This window comes from Dermochelys coriacea, chromosome 5, assembly GCF_009764565.3.
Source record: "Dermochelys coriacea isolate rDerCor1 chromosome 5, rDerCor1.pri.v4, whole genome shotgun sequence".
Classification (NCBI taxonomy): Eukaryota; Metazoa; Chordata; order Testudines; family Dermochelyidae; genus Dermochelys; species Dermochelys coriacea.
Window position 1 is genome coordinate 72,990,766 of NC_050072.1, and position 19,883 is coordinate 73,010,648.

General features: G+C 43.1%; 1 protein-coding gene across 4 annotated transcripts in view; it reads right to left on the bottom strand.

Annotated features, from left to right (window-relative positions):
- Positions 1–19,883, bottom strand: part of MCC (MCC regulator of WNT signaling pathway) — a 355,688-nt gene that overhangs the window by 269,279 nt on the left and 66,526 nt on the right. For all 4 annotated transcript variants that reach the window (XM_043514732.1, XM_038402671.2, XM_043514734.1 and 1 more), the window contains one exon: positions 3,518–3,729. In XM_043514732.1, the coding sequence (XP_043370667.1) occupies positions 3,518–3,729 (212 nt within the window). The remainder of the gene's footprint in view (positions 1–3,517; positions 3,730–19,883) is intronic.

Sequence of the window (19,883 nt, forward strand, 5' to 3'; positions counted from 1 at the left end):
ACACAGCCTGTCAAAAATTAGAGGGAACATTGGTCTGAGTTACCTGGTACTGGATACCTCTCCTCCCCTTTTGGAATGCCAGTGGTTTTCCACCAAAAAACAGAGTTCCCTCCTTACACAAGTGCTATATAAGGCAGGGGAGTGACATCATCACAGTTCTCCTCTGCCTCCCCACCCAAAGAGACACTGAAAAACACCTGGAAGCAAAAACTGAATGGGGGGGGGAGTAATAATACCTGTGGTCTCAAGGGGGAGACCAGTGCAACTGCCTTTCAAGACTTTCTGTAATCTGTCTGCAACAATATCTAGGGTGAGAAATTACTATTTGTAACCAATTTCTTTAGTGAAACTATCTTAATATACTAAGCAAATGAAGCCAAACACGCAATCGGCTTTGTTCTGTTTGCTACCCCTTTTACCACTTAAAATCTGCCTTTTGTAGTTAATAAAATTTTGTTGTTTACAATATATCCCAGTTTCTGTAATTTCTAACTGGGGGAGGGGAGTGAGAAGCTGTGCATACCTTCTTCCACATTGAGGGAGGAGGCGAATTTCATAAAACTTTTGGGTTTGTATCCCTTAAAAGGAGTGAGCACCAGAGTTTTGGAGCAAGTCCCTTAAACTAAATCTTCCCAGAGCTGATCTGCAGCTGGGTGTGGCTCTGCCTGTGTGCTTGGCTGGAAAAGGCTTGTGAGCCTAACCCAGAAAGGCCAGCTAAAGGGGGCCCATGCTGGCAGATTAGATAGACTCAGTGGTATCTCAACACATCAGGCAGCTTCCTATGGGGCATAATCCGTCACAAGCTCCACTGGAAAATAGATAGGCAGATATTTTCCCTATATAGTAAAAATACTGGAATATATGATTTGTTTACTCATTTTTCTTCAAGGCATAGTTGAACTACTTTAATAAAAGATGAATGATGTAATACTGACTTTATATGGGCATTAGGGAGCTACAAACCAGACTTTAAAACAGTGCACAAAATTGTGTGTGTGTGTTTTTTGTGACACTCTGTACCCCAAGGCAACACACCCCCACATTTATCATGGTGATGTAAGATTTAGTCGTGTATTTTTAGTAAGTCATAGACAGGTCACGGGCAATAAACAAAAATTCACAGCCCTGTGACCTGTCCATGACTTGTACTATATACCCCTGACTAAATCTTGGGTGCTCTGGGAGACTCCGGGGTGCAGCTGCTGCTCTGAAGGGGGGGCTCTTCGGTGCCCACTGGTGCTGGGGGCTCCGGGGCACCTGCTGGTACTGGTGGGGACCTCCAGGGCACCCGCTGGGGTGCCCACTGGTGCTGGGGAGGGGACTCTGAGGCTCCTGCTGGTGCTCAGGTAGAAGGGAGGCCCGGGAACACCTCTCAAGCTGCTTGGGGGCCCTGGGGTCAGTTGCACCTGCCAGCTGCAGAAATCACGGAGGTCCCAGAATATCACAGAATCCGTGACCGACTTGCAGCCTTAATTATGATGCATCTTGTACAAAGTATGTCATGCGAGGTGTCAATGGAAAAGTTATGGTTTGCTGCATATTATCCTATTAGTAACTATGTATCATTTTTGTATCTGAAGCTGTGAATATTGACTATATACCTGTATTTCAAATGTGTTTGCTCCTGTGGTATCTCCCTCAAGGTAGTTCATATCCAGTCTAGCCAGCACATTGTGAATGAACTATTGAAGTTGATGGCCCAGTAATTAACACAATGGACCATTGAAGAAGCTTATCCCCACCTGATGGACTGTCCTGCAGCCATCCTAGCCAGAATACGGGGAATGGGCCCTGTTATGACTCATCAAAGCATGCAAGAGCATGTGACCAGCTCATGTGGCACTGAATTCCATCTTGTGCCAGTACTTTTCCACTATCTGTGCTGGGGGCTTTGTTTGGGACAATGATGTTCCCTCCACATGCCAGAAGTTATAAAAGGGGAAGTGACATCATCACTTATCCTCACTCCCCCCACAACTCAACACCTGGAAACACCTCAGGAACAAAGACTTGGACTGGGGAGTTTTGTTTGGAGTGTAAAGGGAAATCTGCTCACAGACAGTGCACCAGCACTGTCCTCTCCGCACTGAGGGAGGACTGGACTGGATAAATAATTTACGCTGGTCAGGTTTCTGACCAGGGAAAGATGGTACAGCTCTGAGGTCCTAGGCTGGGAAGAGTTGATTGGAGTCTCTCTATTGCTGGTTCATGAATGGCTGGCAAAAGCATTCATGTAACACAGCTAGCTGTGTCCCTGCCTGTGAATATTTGTGTGAGTGCAGAACTGGAAGGGGTTTGCAGCTTGTCACATTATCACAGTGTGAGAGGGAGTTCAGGGTGGTAAGACAGAGGGCACAGAGGAACCCAAATTCCAGGTTGCACCCCAGGGAACAAGTCACAGTGTTGTGTTGGTTTAATCCATATCAGTTGAATAAATTTCCATTTTCTTCTGAGCGTCCACCCCTTCAACTCCCCATAAGCATTAACTAACAATCTGTTTCACCAGTACAAAGCTAGTTACTGTCACAAGCAGCCATTCTAAAATGGGTTCCTCAACTTTTCCCCAATGCCTTTAGTTGGGGCTTTTTTGTGCTCCAACTAAAAGCCTGAATCCTTGCTCCTTTTTTTCAGTTTAGCAGCATCAATCTTTGAGCACCAGAAATGAGCTACAAAATGTCTATAAATTTTATAGTACACCTGGTCTAAAGTTACTTAGGGTATGTTTACACTGCAATTAAAAACTTGTAGCTGGCCCATGCCAGCTGACTTGAGGTTGCAGGGCTCGGGCTAAGGGGCATCGGTGTAGACGTTCAGGCTCAGGCTGGAGCCCGGACTCTAGGACCTTGCGAGGTGGGAGGGTCCCAGGGTCAGCTGGCACAGGCCAGTCGCTGGTGTCTAACTGCAGTGGAGACGTACCCTTAGAAACCTGAATCCAATGCCAAATTGAAAAAAACCACTCACTTAACAAGCACATCAGATTTTTACTGCAGAGAATAATGTGGTATGTTTATCTGAAAATACTTTTACTATGAGGCTCGCCTAAGAGAACAGTAAAACACAGTGCTACACAAAGAGTTCCAAACAGAAATCTCAGCAAATAAAGTGGAAAATCCTGAAATATAAGAAAGTATTTTCCTGCATGACACTAACTGACTTAATGAGCAGAAAGATGTTTACTTGCACAGTCTGCCACTATGCTACCAATTATTTTCCCATAAGTAAATGTTTTCACAAGCAGGCTATGTTTTATAATTAAATCTGAATAAGTTAAAAACTTCAGCTAAATACCTTATGGAGTCCACCAAATCCTTTTTGCTGAAAGCAAGTCCTCAATTATACAAGTAATTTCTAAATACTTCTCATTATTTGAAAAGCTGAAAATTTAATGACAGTGTGGTAGATGAAAATTACAGCAGCCTGATAGTTCCCTCGTGGACCATGACTCAAATGGTTAATATATTCAAGCTGGGGGGAAAAAACACTGAAGAGCTTTACAGTGAAGATAAAGTGTACTTACAGTGTTGGCAAGCTCTAAATAGCTTCCTCCAACTGAGTTGCTAAGATTGGAGGCCTGCATTAGCAGTTTCTGCAGAGCAACTTGTTGACTCATACTGCTGCTTCCATACTCCAAGAGCTTCTGAAGGGTAGAATGACTCTGCAGGTCAGGACTCTGAAGGTCTCTTGCACCAGAATCATATTCCCAGCTTTCTCTAGCACCTGATAAGGCACCTGAAATGTAGAAACAGAAAAGAGATCCAACTGTAATCCCACAGCAAACTTACAGGGGCTAACATGCCCACTGCCCCCTAAAAATACCTAGTGTAGCAAAAATCAAAGATTGTTTATGGGACACAATATTGATTTTCAAGACACAGGAGTTAAAGACAAAAGCGGTTTTTATACAATATTTAGAAATATCACCTACATCTATAAATAACAGGAGAAAATACTATTTATTAGTATGATGGCAGAAATAAATCCAAGTGCACATCACCATAAAAACAGAGAGAGACTATCCAGTGATAAGTTTATCACACACCTGTGCAATTTATCATAAATCTATGACAGTATTCCCTCCCCTATCCATCTCCTAGAATTTATTTTAACATTCCAACCCCCTGAGGCTTTTTAAAAACCAACATAAGAATCACCATATTGGATCAGACAGGTGGCCCAAGTTGCCTAGTATCCTGTCTTCAACCAGTGCCTGGCACCAGCTGCTTCAGAGGAAAGTACAAGAACCCTTGCATTATCCTATTTCTGCCTAATCTGCCATCCACATTAGGTGTCCTCCTAATCTCTTAGAGACTAGCTTAAACCCCAAAACTTGAGTTTAATATCTCATCCAAAATTTGTTAGCATTAATTATTATAACTCTGGGTATTCTTGTCATTCAGATAAGTGTCCAAACCCCTTTGAATTTTGCTATGTTTTTAGTCTTAACAACTTCCTGTGGCATAAATTCCACAGTTTAATTATGTGTTTGAAAAAGTATTTTCTTTTATTGGTTTTGAATTCTCCACCTTTTAATTGAATTGAATGTCCCCTTGTTCTTGTGGGACAAGAGGAACCAAATGGAAATTCCTGATCTCTCTTCTGTAATATAGGCAGAATTGGTGGCAACACATATAGTTAAAGTTGCCTAACAACTTCCATTATAAAACCCTGTTTTCAGTGACTTGTAACTTTGCCAGAAGGTCGGAATGAGCAACAGGGGAGAGAACACTTGATGATTACCTGTTCTGTTCATTCCCTCTGAAGCTCCTGGCATTAGCCAATGTCAGAAGACAGAATACTGGACTAGATGGACTTTTGGTCTGACTCGATATGGTTGTTCTTAAACTGTTTGGGCTTAAACTTTTCCACAATGGGTATCTGACTGAATATTTTTTGTAAATTACAGATGAAACAGTTTAACCATTTTTGATTACAGAAAAATACATTGTTTTGCCAATGTTAAAAAAATTAAAACAGTTTCATTTAGAAGCTCTAGAGCCTCCAGGCTTTGAGCAGCAACTTGAAATTTATTACCATGGTGTTCCTGCTCAAACCTGGCCAAGTTATAAACTTCTGTAAAATCTCAGTTCACATTAAGTAGAGGTTTGTTAGAATTTGGCAGCTAAATTCCCTAAAGATTCCATACCCATTACACTGCAGTACATCTGTATTGAGCATGCTCCAACCCCAAACAGTTCCCAATTTGACAACCAAACTGCAAATATTCTGTTCCCACAGAGTGACTGAGCATGCTCCAGCCCAGGACTCCAGGGCCTTAACAGGTATTTTCCTCCTGTTTGGGGCTACTGTTGCACCAGAAGAGAGCAGGGAGACAGTCTCTCCTGTGCTCTCATTGCTCCCCCGGGTTACTTATCCAGTCCTCAGTTTGAATACCATACAGCAAATAAGGTCTGGGACCACACAATGAATGACAAAGATAAAAACTACAAGTGAATAACTGCCCCTTCAGTGAGCACCGTCCTTCCTGTGCACTGAATGTGGCAGGGAAGTTATGGGGAAAATGGTAGAGCAGAATCTCAGTCAATGAAGCCATGGTAATTTACACCAGCTGAGGATCTGCACCCAGAATGTGATCAGGTAATTAAAGAGGCACGAGGAAACTAAATTCAAGTTGCATAGGCAACCTCATTGTTTGCATTTCCTAGCTTCTGAGTGCCTGACTTTGCAAACTTAATAATGTACTTTTAACCATTTTTAATGTAATCTAATGTACTTTCATAGTGTCCCCATGTATTCATCTTCTTTACAAGGTAAACAGCTGTAATCTTTTCAAGCTCTCTTCATATGACAGTTTTTCCGTGCCTCTAATCATTTTAGTCACCTTTCCCTAACCCCCCTCTAGTTCTGTAACATCCTTTTCAAGATGGGGTGATCAGTACTGTGCAGAGCATTCGATAATGTGGCTGCTCCACTGATGTATTTAATGGCATTATAATGATTGCTGTATTATTCTCCAACCCATTCCACGTGTAATCTAGCTTCTTGTTTGCTTTCTGCCCATAGCTACATCTTGAGTTGAAGTCTTCTTGAGGTATCCACAATGATTCAAGTCTTTTCCCTTAAATGATCCAGTTAACTTAGAACCCTCACATACAGGAAGATGTGTAAAATGTCTTATCGATCTATAGTTGATCAAGTATGAAAGGAGTGGGTCAGGCCTGAACATGAATCAGGGTAGAGTAATGATACTAAAACCTATAATGTGTACAGTGCGCACTTTATTAAAATTAAAGGTGGCTGCAGCTGCTCCATTTCATAAAAATTAAGTATAGCCATCTGGATCCTAGCAAGCTGCCAATGTAGACCCTCAGTTAGGCAAAGTGTGGGTACTGCTACAGTACATGAAACAGTTAATTGGTATGGATAAGGTCTTTGACCTCTTACTGCTTTTCAAACACAAACAAGAAATAATTTTATGAGTGCTAGAACAAATAACTTTGTATCAGACACATGTTTTCATTCAAATAAGATAGCCAGATAGATGTGTATAGAACATCACAAGTTTTGGATAATACATTTTTACTAGATTATTTTGCTCTTTTTGTAGAAGCATTCCCCCCTACATTTAAATTCTGACTAGAATTCCATAATCAGCTAGACCATGGTCTCTCTCTAATTAAATCAGTGTCTAAGAACTACTAGCATTGTTACTGTAACAATTTTGCAGTTAAGTGATGCTGATAGACTAGAAGACTCTCCAGTGAACACAGATTGAAAAGTAATTCATCTGAGAAAGTGAGTTGATTAGATTAATGTAGGAATAAACTGGCATAAAACTGGCATCAGGATGCTTCCTGGCATCAGGAAGCAACAGAGTCATAGTCTTATTCTACAGTTCAGAGTTTTTTGCTTATGTATTAAATCAAATGTTACCTGGTAAAGCTACTACCACTCTTAAAAAGGGCCATATCTCCATCCACAGGTGCTCAGCACTTGCTGAGTGCATACACAGAAACTGATTCCAACAGGAGTATCAGGCAATCCCAGGCACTTCCCAGGATTCAGTCCATACCCATTAAAGCTATTTATTGGGAAGATCTCAATGAACTACTTTAAATAAGACATCCAATAATAGTCACTGTTTTACCATATGTGTCCACTGAATTCTCCCATACCCTAATCCATGAATAGTTCCAATTAGCAGAAAGGTACTAGTTTGCCCAAGTTCAGCTCTCCTGGAAATCCTGAAAACTGGCCCATTAGCATCAAGTTATTTCCTAGCTACCTACTAAGAACCAACCTAAATTTAAACCAGTTCCCCATAAGAACAGAAATAAGTTATAATTGTCACTTGATACATCCCAGAGGAAAAGCTTCTGGGGAAATCCAGGAAGCAAATGGATCTTCCTGTAATATCTTCAAGACTGACTGCTGCAAAAGCCTCAGATGCTGCCACAGTGAGGACACAAGCCTTCCAGTAGCGCCTGATGGACGTATTTTATAAAATGAGACCTACCAATCTATGACAGTCATAAGCAACAGCCTTTCATTCAAGCCTTTAAAAATGGCTATTCATCTTCCATTTCACTTTTAATCCTTAGATCCCCAAACACTTCATAATGGTGGGTGTCATTATCCCATTTTACGTCTGAGGTAACGAAAACATAAAGCGATTAAGTGACTTGTCCAAGCACACATAGTAAGAGAGCAGCAAAGTAGACACCAGAATCTAGATCTACTTGACTCTTGGACACTATTTTCAATCCACTAGGCCACAGCAACCCATAAATAATACTATCAGGTTAACTCAAAGGCTTTCTAGTGGACTGTGTTCCTCTAAAATATGCATTAACATTCAAAGAGGACATTTATCAATCAATGATAATTACTCAATAAAATGCCAGTTAGTCATAATAAATGAAATAATGATCAGCTAGGAAAAAAACAAGGAGCTTATTAATGAGGGTATTAAAATGGGTAAAACATCAGTGTGACAGCGACAATCAAGTATAATAAAAGCTGGTGTTTGCATGGAGAGTTGATTCAAAAATATACATATATATTTTCCCCTCAACTCACTAGAAGGGGATAGACTATAAAGCTAATATATAATAATCTCATCTTAAAAGGAAACAGAACTAAATGAAACAAGAAATCACAAGAGAGACATGAGGTCTGGTCTATACTGCAGAACAGATACTGGTGTAATCAAAAGGATTAGATACTGCTTTAATCTAATACAGTTTAAGAATGCTTTAAACTGATTTAACTGCATATATATTAGCAGTTTGTACCACTGTAATCACTTTAATAATATAAGTGCAAATTGTCTAAAATAGACAAGCCCTTAAATGTTTCTGTCAGAATAAGTCCAAAATATATCTCCAGGTAATGTGGGTACCACTGCCCTCAAGTGGCTGGACTACAGAAAATAAAACGCCTAACTGCCAAAGAAGGTTTTCCAATAGCTGAGTAGTAGAGGCCTTGTCTTGTAAGCCAAAGACTGTGTTCTCTCTAGCTCCCAGGATCCATGTATACTAAATATATGAGCAAACCATTATGTGGGCATGTGCATGACCATGGAGTTAATAGAGTAGACTATATATTATTAATTCTTGCTTGCTTGTATGGAGCTAAAATGGCTTATCCTCTGTAGTGTATCTGTATATTAATTCAGACTATCGTTCAGATTGTTTTGTTCTGTAAAAGAACTAATTAAATTAAAGTTAATAAAAACCAAAAAAAATTACGAATACATCCCCAATTTTGTATTGGCTCAATAGTTCCATATCTGTCATGGTTATATATAGACAAGTCCCCTCTATGGGGCAGGCACAATTACATTTTCAATCATACAAGTCTCATTCATGATGCTATGCTGTCTTGATTTTAGAGGGGAGAGGAGGGGCAACAATTACCATTCAGTTTTAAGATACTTTACAATTAAAAAGCACACCACTGTGCTCCTTATTTAAAATGGATAAAGAAATGCAAGCATAGATATAAATGAAAATGCCTTTTTCCATAAGAGTATTTAATTTGGGTTTTACCCCAATTTTTTCACTTTGACTAATTCCCCCACCCCTCCACAAAACCAAAATGTTGACTTTCGAATACTGTCCTCAGAGATTCTGCATTTTTGATATTTTAGCTTCTTGCTAGGGAAATAATTAGGTTGCAAAAACTCAGATTTGACTGCTCAACTAGTATTGCACACATACATACATATAATCAGCACACACAACTCCTGTGCTTTATAGTAATAACCAGAGGGAAGAGAGTGGTAAACATGATGAGTTGGGGGGAGGAAAGGAGTGCATTTGTGGGTGGGTGGAGGTAATGTGGGGGTTTTACAAGGAGTGAATAAGAGTAATTTCCTCTTTTCTAGCACTTTACATCTTCAAAGATATGTACAAACTAGCTGATCAATCAATCCTCACTACAACCCTGGTAAGTAGTAGCCCCATTTTAAATATCAGAACACAGACCCACAATTCAAGTGATTTGCACAAGACTACACAGAGAATCAGTGGCAGAACTGATAGTAGAGTTCAGCAGTTCCTGGATCTCTGAGAATCATTTTTAATAGAATTTATAAATCCCACAGTAGTTCTGTTTGCTGTATGGATGTAAGTTAGCCTCTACAATAGCAATCAGCAAATAGTAGGGAACTGATATAAGTAATAGGAGTACATTGAAGGTTTTGTATAGGTAGAGATTCCTAGATAGGGAGTACACACATAAATTGATGCTGTTATTGCCACAAGTCAACATAAAATGTTATTTGAACAGTATTTATTTCAACCAAGTAGCAGAAAAGAGTACTCAAACCCTATCTGGAAGTACACTTCAAAGGTTTGCTCCACGATATTTGAGAAACAAAGAAGATACCTTGGCACCCTTCATTGATGGAGAAAAAGGACAGTGTTCATGCTTTACCCAGGCTTGGCTGAAAACACTGATGAGAACTCCGAATGAGATAAATTTTTTAGACAACTGAGTTACATGTCAGCTAAATTTAGTCTCTAGAAGGTGCGTTCTGTTTTTGTTTTACATGTAACCATTTCTTGCCAATATTCTTATTCACTGATACTTGAGTTTCTAATCTTTGATGATAGATATATTTATAGTGAAAACAATAGTAAGTTTAAGGGCTGTGGTGTTAAGCAAAGTTCTGTTCCTGAGTTGAATCTTACAACCTGATGTGTTCTGTTCTTTTGGGAACAACAGGCCTGGTCATTCTTAGTGTGTTCAGTGGAAAAAGGGCTGGGCAATGCAGGGAACGCTCTAAGAACTTGGGGATTGGTGTGAGTCTATCACTACCTGTACAGCAAGAGCAAGGCTTGAAGAGGCCTGGAAGGCAGCATTTCTGCTGCCAATGGATGTTGGTTTCAGAGAGCTGATCCACAGCAGCCAGAAATAAGACTTCCTCATGCTAAGGGCAAGTGTTGGTGAGGTGCCTCGCAACCCTGGGTACCCTTGAGGAACATGATGAATACCTACAAGCAATGCCATCAGGAATAATCACCCAGGAGTGGTTCACTCGCAGTGTTAAGATTACCAGCAAGGCAGGTAATAAGGTTAGGGTTAGCCCTGGCCAGCCTGCACTGAGCCTAGTGTCTTATTTCAACCAGCTGCCAATCTGGGCAATGGTGCTGCGAATGGAAGGAGACCCTGAAGGCAACTGAATTTCACTCTCTTCTAGGGATTTTGACTGATTTGTCTAGGACAAGGGACTGGACTGAGCATTGCAGAGGAGCAGATGCCTATCACAACCATCTAAGGCTATGTCTACACTACAGTTTATAGAAAAGGAGTACTTGTGGCACCTTAGAGACTAACAAATTTATTAGAGCATAAGCTTTCGTGAGCTACAGCTCACTTCATCGGATGCATACAGTGGAAAATATAGTGGGGAGATTTTATATACACAGAGAACACGAAACAATGGGTGTTACCATACAGACTGTAACAAGAGTGATCAGGAAAGGTGAGCTATTACCAGCAGGAGAGCGGGGGGAGGGGGGAAAACCGTTTGTAGTGATAATCAAGGTGGGCCATTTCCAGCACTTTACAAGAACAGTAGGAGGGGAAATAAAAAAGGGAAAATAGGTTTACTTTGTATAATGACACATCCACTCCCAGTCTTTATTCAAGCCTAAGTTAATTGTATCCAATTTGCAAATTAATTCCAATTCAGCAGTCTCTCATTAGAGTCTGTTTTTGAAGTTTTTTTTGTTGAAGAATTGCCACTTTTAGGTCTGTAATTGAGTGACCAAAGAGATTGAAGTGTTCTCCAACTGGTTTTTGAATGTTATAGTTCTTGACGTCTGATTTGCGTCCATTTATTCTTTTACGTAGAGACTGTCCAGTTTGGCCAATGTAAATGGTAGAGGGGCATTGCTGGCACATGATGGCATATATCACATTGGTAGATGCGCAGGTGAACAAGCCTCTAATAGTGTGGCTGATGTGATTAGGCCCTATGAGGGTGTCCCTTGAACAGATATGTGGACAGAGTTGGCAATGGGCTTTGTTGCAAGGATAGGTTCCTGGGTTAGTGTTTTTGTTGTGTGGTTGCTGGTGAGAATTTGCTTCAGGTTGGGGGGCTGTCTGTAAGCAAGGACTGGCCTGTCTCCCAAGATCTACGAGAATGATGGGTCATCCTTTGGGATAGGTTGTAGATCCTTGATGATGCGTTGGAGAGGTTTTAGTTGCGGGCTGAAGGTGATGGCTAGTGGCGTTCTGTTATTTTCTTTGTTGGGCATAACTTACGTCACTTCGGGGTGTGAATAAACCACCCTCCTGAGCGACGTAAGTTACATCCACATAAGTGCCTGTGTGGACAGCGCTATGTCCGTGGGAGAGTTTATCCCACCGACATAGCTACCACCTCATGCAGAGGTGGTCTTATTATGCCAATGGGAGAGCTCTCTCCCATTGACACAGAGTATCTACCAGATGCGTGGCAGCTGCACCACTGTATGTGTAGACAAGCCCTAAGCTCATCAACACTGTCAGGTCTGTCAGGCAACTCATAGTCAATTGTGGCCGACCCTGTTGAGAGATAAAGCACTTTGAGCACATGCTTCTATCCATCCTTCACTACAGAAGACAGACCATCCACCAGAGCAACCAATGCAGCAGTCTCAGACATATCATGGCCTGCAACCTCACTGTAAGACACAAGTAAGACACTAGCAGAGGTCTGATGTTATTGATGGTAGCTCTGCACAGGCTTTTCAGTTACCTTGTTCAAGAATGGTAGATATGATGGCAAATGACAAGACTGTTGGTACTGATCGCTTTCGAAGCACCAGCCAGCCACTACAGCATGCGCCTGGGAGCCCAGTAGACTCCCCTCACTGAAGGAGCCATTGAGAGAATCAGCAGAGGACCTAGGATCTCATTATCACTTTTTATGAAGTGTCAATCACACGTAGTGGTTTGAACTTCCGTAAGCACTTTGGAGAACTTCTGATACAACAAACTGACTACCTTCTGGGTAAGAAATAGACACAGTATATTTCAATTTCTGGGAGCCAGAGTGCAACCCAGATCCTAGGATTGCAATCTGTACAGCAGGGAGAGAATTTCTCACTGCGTCAGGTGAAGGGCCTGAGAATGTGGAAAAGCAGTCCCATTTGTCAAATGAGTTCAAAATATGGAATATTTCAGTCAAGTCATGGCTTTGCAGTCAAGAGTGTATACTAATAAGTATCTTTTTTCATCTCCCTTGTGGCTATAATAGGAATACAAGAATTCCTTGTGCCATAGTCTGTCAGGTTCAACTTTAGGTTATTAGTGATTTAACAGTGTTCAGACTGGCAGCTGAGAAGTGAAAGGCTCCACATTCTATGAAGAAACTCCTGAGTCATCCAGTCTGTCCTTTATTTACCTCTTTGTTGCTGCCATGTCCCTTACTATCCAAGGTTTTAGACTGACTCATGAAGACTTCTCCCACCAGCGGATAATCTGACTATAAAAATGGCTATTTTCAGCATGCCAATTTCCTCTTTGGCGATTCTTTATTCAATAGGTAAGATATGATTATTGAAAATTAACACCATTTTTTAATAATCTTCAGTGGGCAGAAAAATGACAATGGTGGCTGTGACACACAGACTCCTTAGCAAAGGGTCCTCTGTTCTTTGCAAACAACTCTCACCTCAGACCGGACAAACTCACTACACCAAACGCATCTTACAAGATACCTATGCATAAAAAGTAACATCAGATATCTACAGAAACCTCATAACTTGTCAAGATTCATAATCATTGCAGGATGTATCTACAGGTAATTGTGACAGTTTGCCCCCCCTTAGGGTGTCACCTGATGTGCTAAGATACCACTGAGCCTGCCTGTTATGCCAGCCTGGGCACCCTTTTTACCGGTCTTGCCGAGCCAGGCTATTACGCCTCCTCCAGCGCACGCAGGCAGGGACACACTGCACTGCAGAACGACACAGACACTGAGATCAACTTTGGGAAGACTCAGCTTGAGGGACTTGCCCCAGCACCCAGGTGTCCACCTCCCTTGGAGTGCAGACCCAAAGGTGTTGGGGTTTTCATGCGAGTCGGACAAAGCACAGCAGCCAATATGGTTGGTAGCTAAGCCGTTTATCTGTTATTTTCTCATTGCTTTTATACACTCCTTTTACATAATATTTTCAACCCCCTCCAAAGTCCATCACCCGGTCACGGAGACATCTCGTTGGTCGAGCAGCCTCAGCACGGGCTATACACGTGCGTCCTTCCTCTTGATTGGAGCAGAGCTGTCCGCTATCTGTTGTCAACAAAGTCTGGTGTTGCCAATTTGCCTGGGTCACGTTCCAGCCTATAATTCTTTCTCAAGGTTCATTAAAGGTTCACCGCGACCTTAACTAGCTCATAAATATTCTTAACTAGCTCACAGATACACCATGTTCCCACACAAAGGTATATTATGAAATCCGCCTCCTCCCTCAATGTGGAGGACGGTATGCACAGTCTCCCTCTGCCCCCTCCCAATTACGAATTGTTACATTATAAACAAGAAATAAGTTTATTAATTACAAAACGTGAATTTTAAGTGAATATAAGAGACAACAGACAAAACAAAGCAGATTACTGAGCAAATAAAAAAAAATACGCACGCTAAGCTCAATATATTTAAGAAACAGGTTACAAAAAGTAATTTCTTTCCCTAATTGTTGTTTTAGGCAGGTTGAAAAGTTTCTGTAGCTTAGAATTCCAGTTATATTTTTTTTCAAACTGGACTCTGACTTAATCTGGACTCCCCCCCCCCTTGCCTTCCCTTCAGGTGTCTTTAGCAGTCTTTCTTCTTGAGCAGACAGGCCATGGAGAGGAGTCCCGTTTGCCTTCCTCCCCACCCTTAAATAAGGTTAACATAAGGCAGGAATCCTTTGTTTCCCAAACTTGAATCCCCTCCCCTTTTAGTGGAAAGTTACAAGAAGTTCAAGATAACGTTTAGTATCAGGAGACAAGATCACCTGACCTAGTACAGTCACAGTTAGCCTCTCAGGAGGGAGAGAGATTAGTATCTTCACAGTCTTGTTGTTCCTTCCTAATGGCCCATCAAATTTGATGGCCTGTCTTTTGGTGGGTGTCTTCCCAATACACACCCAGTTGTAATTGTTACATAGTTCATATTCCTAAATTTAAATGCAGAAATGATACAGGCATACAAATTAGATAATCACATTCAGTAAATCATAACCTTTCCAATTATATCCTACATGAGGCATCTTGCATACAGTACATCTCACTTATGTTATAGCCACATCATAAGCATGTTTCCATAAAGAATATGGAGTGTAACGTCACAGTAACATTTAAGGAACAATGTATTTATATTGTAAGTCTGATTTATTGACTTGGAGTAGAAATTAGTCACCAGGAGATAACGTGTCTTGGAGATGGCCCATTCAGTCAGGAGGGAGTTGTCAGCCCACCCTGTTAGGCCAGTGATGCAATACAAGACAAGGCTTAAGTAGTTAGCCTTACACAATGCTAAGGCCTACACTGGCAAGGTTCTGCGCAGTAAAGCAGCTTTCTGCGCTGTAACTCCTGAGATGTACACACTACCAAGCCACTTAGCACAGAAACTGTGCAGTTGTAGTGCTCTAAAAAAACCACCCCGATGAGAGGCGTACAGCTTTCTGTGCTGGGGCTACAGTGCTGCGGTGCCAGTGTAGACACCGTGGCGATTACAGAGCTGCGACTGGCCTCCGGGAGGTGTCCCACAATGCCTGTTCTCACCTCTCTGGTCATCGGTTTGAACTCTACTGCCCTGCCCTCAGGTGACCGACCATCATCCCCACCCCGTACATTCCTCTGCATATTTGAAAGTCCCCTTCCTGTTTGCTCGGTTATGCGTGCAGTGGTCTCATCGCATCTTTCCAGGTGGCCATGCCTGCTCCACGCATCAGGTGATTCCCGCGCTTAGAGCAATGGTGAGCTGCTGGACCTCATCAGCATTTGGGGAGAGGAAGCTGTCCAGTCCCTACTGTGCTCCAGCCGTAGCAATTGTGATACCTATGGACAGATTTCACGATGCATGACAGAAAGGGGCCATGACCGGGACAAGTTGCAGTGTAGGGTCAAAGTGAAGGGGCTGTTGAATGCCTACCACAAGGCGCAGGAGGCAAACTGCTGCTCCCATGCTGCGCCCACGAGTTGCCAGTTCTACAAAGAGCTGGTCATGATACTGGGTGGCGACCCCACCTCCACTGCAAAGGCCCCTGTGGAAATGTTGTTGGTTCATATGCCAGTGGAGAGTGGACTGAGCCAGGAGGAGGAAATCTTGGACGAAGACGGGGAGGGGGGCCCAAAGGCAGAGGATGGCTTGGAGGCCAGAGATGAATGCAGTCAGGAGCTCTTTTCTACCCTGGAGGAGCCTAGACAGTCACAGCAGTAGGACCTTGGCGAAGCGCAAACAGAAGAGGAGGCCCCAGGTAAGTGGATCTGATTTGGGGCATTGCTGAAGCAATGTACATGGCAGACACATGATGGCAGGCGGGTTGCAGAAAGCAGGCTTGTCTCCCATTGCATGCCTATTCTGAGCGGCGGAACAGGCTGATTCACGGGAATCTCCCTCAGAGATCTCCAGGAAACTCTCGTGGAGATGCTGCGCAAACCTCTGCCACAGGTTCCTCGGCAGAGCTGCTTTGTTTTTTGCCCAATTAATGGTAACTTTCTCATGCCACTATGCCGTCATGGGGGTGGGAGGACCATTACTGCACACAGGCGAGCTGCATAGGGGCCAGGGCAGAAGCTGCAGGTTTGGAGAAGACTCTCCTTTGATTCCCTGCTCACCCTCAGCAGCGAGATATCTTCCATAATGATCACATCCTGTGGAAAGTATGGAGACAGTGCTGGCTCTCCCCAAGAGCCATATACCCAGTGAACAGCAGGGTCCAGAAAGAGTGACTCACCCTGCCTCTGCAGCTACTACCATTTTGGGGGTCTTGAGGCCTGGGGTCAGCCAGTTTGTGACAGGTGTGTGAGTAATGGCTGTGTTTTAAAGCACCACCAACACACTCTTATCAACCTGCTGGCTCCACTCTCTACCCGCAGCATTCCATTCCTCCCTCCTCACAGTCCAGCAGTGTGGACTCCCACTACCCACTGCACTCAACACCCATCCCTCTGCAGTTTGGCCCTGCTGAAGTACAGCACCCACTGCATTGTACTCCCAAGGAGAAACTTGGGTATGATCACTGGACATACAGAAATCTGTAGCCATCCTGGGACACCTCCTCCTCAGGAGACCTTCCCTTCCCCAGCCCTGCAGATGTATTTTTGTCATTTGACTCTCTCCTCCGGTTGCACCTTAAAGACTAACAAATTTATTTGGGCATAAGCTTTCATGGGTAAAAAACTCACTTCTTTAGATGCATGGAGTGAAAATTACAGATGCAGGCATTATTATACTGACACATGAAGAGAAGGGAGTTACCTTACAAGTGGAGAACCAATGTCGAAGGCCAATTTAGTCAGAGTAGTCCATTCCCAATAACTGATGAGGAGGTGTCAATACCAAGAGAGGGAAAGTTGCTTCTGTAGTGAGCCAGCCACTCTCAGTCCCTATTCAAGCCCAAATTAATGGTGTTAAATTTGCAAATGAATTGTAGCTCTGCAGTTTCTCTTTGAAGTCTGTTTTTGAAGTTTTTTTGTTGAAGTATGACTACTTCTGTTATAGCATGTCCAGGGAGATTGAAGTGTTCTCCTACTGGCTTTTGTATGTTACCATTCCGGATAGCTGATTTGTGTCCATTTATTCTTTTACACAGAGACTGACCGGTTTGGGCAATGTACATGGAAGAGGAGCATTGCTAGCACATGATGGCATATATCACATTAATAGATGTACATGTGGACGAGTCCCTGATGGTGTGGCTCATGTGGTTGGGTCCTCTGAAGGTGTCGCTAGAGTACACATGGGGACAGAGTAGGCTACAGGGTTTGTTACAGGGATTGGCTCCTGGGTTAGTGTTTCTATATTCTTGTTAACTGCTGAAAGTAGCCTACCTTGCTTGTCACCATGAAAGGTTTTCCTCCTTTCCCCCCCCTGCTGCTAGTGATGGTTTATCTTAAGTGATCACTCTCCTTACAGTGTGTATGATAAACCCATTGTTTCATGTTCTCTGTGTGTGTATATCAATCTCCCCTCTGTTTTTTCTACCAAATGCATCCGATGAAGTGAGCTGTAGCTCACGAAAGCTTATGCTCAAATAAATTTGTTAGTCTCTAAGGTGCCACAAGTACTCCTTTTCTTTTTGCAAATACAGACTAACACGGCTGCTACTCTGAAACGTAGCGTGGTGTGTAGTTGCTGGTGAGTATTTGCTTCAGGTTGGGAGGGCTGTCTATAAGCGAGGACTGGCCTGCCTCCCAAGGTCTGTGAGAGTGAGGAATCATTTTCCAGGAGAGGTTGTAGATTGTTGATGATGTGCTGGAGAGGTTCTATATGGGGGCTGAACGTGATGGCCAGTGGTGTTCTGTTATTTTTCTTGTTGGGCCTGTCCTGTAGTAGGTGACTTCTGGGTACCCATCTAGCTCTGTCAATCTGTTTCCTCAATTCCGCAGGTGTGTAGTGTAGTTTTAAGAATGCTTGATAAAGATCTTGTAGGTGTATGTCTCTGTCTGACTGATTGTTTTTGTGGATACGGACTAACACGGCTACCCCTCTGATACTCTCCTCCGGTCGTTGTCTTTTAATAAAAGAATTGTGTTGGCTTGAAAGCAATCTTTATTCTATTAAGTGAAAGCAAAAAGAGCACTGCAAAGCAACATACAATTATGTTAAGGCCCCTTCTTTCATCACATACACCAATCACCTCCTAGCATTACAAGCACTGCAATCCCGAGCATAGCAACAAATATTAGTGGCTTTCAGCCTCAAATTGCTGCCTCAAGGCATCCCTGATCCTTATGGCCCCGCACTGTGCCCCTCCAATAGCCATGGTCTTTGGCTGTTCAAACTTAACTCCAGGCGTGGAGCCTCTGCAGTCCAGCCCTGAGTGAAGCTTTCACCCTTCCCTTCACAAATATTATGGAGCGTACAGCACACGGTTATAAGCATAGGAATATTGTCATTAGCCATGTCCAGCTTCCCATACAGGCATCGCTAGCGGGCTTTTAAACGGCCAAATACACACTCCACAGTCATTCTGCACTTGCTCAGCCTGTTGTTGAACCGCTCCTTGCTGCTGTCAAGTTGCCCCGTATATGGCTTCATAAGCCACGGCATTAAGGGGTAGGCGGTGTCTCCCAGGATCACAATGGGCATTTCGATTTTCCCTACAGTGATCTTCTGGTCTGGGAAGAAAGTCCCTCCTTGCAGCTTCTTGAACAGGCCAGCGTTCCAAAAGAATGCGTGCATCATGCACCTTTCTGGATCAGCCTGCGTTAATGTCTGTGAAACATCCATGGTGATCCACAAGCACCTGAAGAACCATTGAGAATTATCCCTCGAGATTAATGTACTTGGTGGCTATGTGGTCAGGTGCCAGAATTGGAATGTGCGTGTCATCTATCACCCCTCCGCAGTTAGGGAAGCTCATTTGTGCAAAGCCATCCACAATATCACACATGTTGCCCAGAGTCATGGTCTTTCAGAGCAGGATGTGATTAATGGCCCTACACACTTCCATCAACATGACTCCAACAATTGACTTTCCTACTCTGAATGGGTTAGCAACCGATGGGTAGCAGTCTGGAGTAACCAGCTTCCACAGTGCAATCGCCATGTGCTTCTCGAACAACAGGGAAGCTCTCATTCTCGTGTCCTTGCGCCGTAGGGCTGGGGTGAGCTCATCACACAGTCCCATGAATGTGGCTTTTCTCATCCAAAAGTTCTGCAGCCACGCTCGTCATCCCAGACATGCATCACAATGTGATCCTTCCACTCAGTGCTTGTTTCCAGAGCCCAAAAGCAGCATTCCACTGTAGTCAGAACCTCTGTGAATGCCACAAGCATTCTCATGTCATAGCTACTACACCTGGTGAGATCAACATCACACTCATCTTGACTTTGTAGTTTAAGGAATAACTCCACTGCCACTTGTGATGTGTTGGTCAGAGCAAGCAACATACTGGTCAACAGTTCGGGATCCATTCCTGCAGCCCAAAGAGGCAGGACATGTAGTACACAAACCATTGAAAGATGGTGCCAAATGTGGCCGGAAGCACAGGGATTGCTGGGATGCGAAGCAATGCATCACTGGGCAGTGGGACTGGACCCAGGATGTCCCGCGACCCCCTCCGCCTTTCCACAAGTCTTAGCCGCAAAAAGTGAAAATGATGCTCTGTGGGATAGCTGCCCAGAGTGCACCACTCTAAATAGCCCTGCAAGTGTCATAAGTGTGAACACGCTACTGCGCAAGCAGCTGTCAGTGTGAACACACAACAGTGGTTTTCCT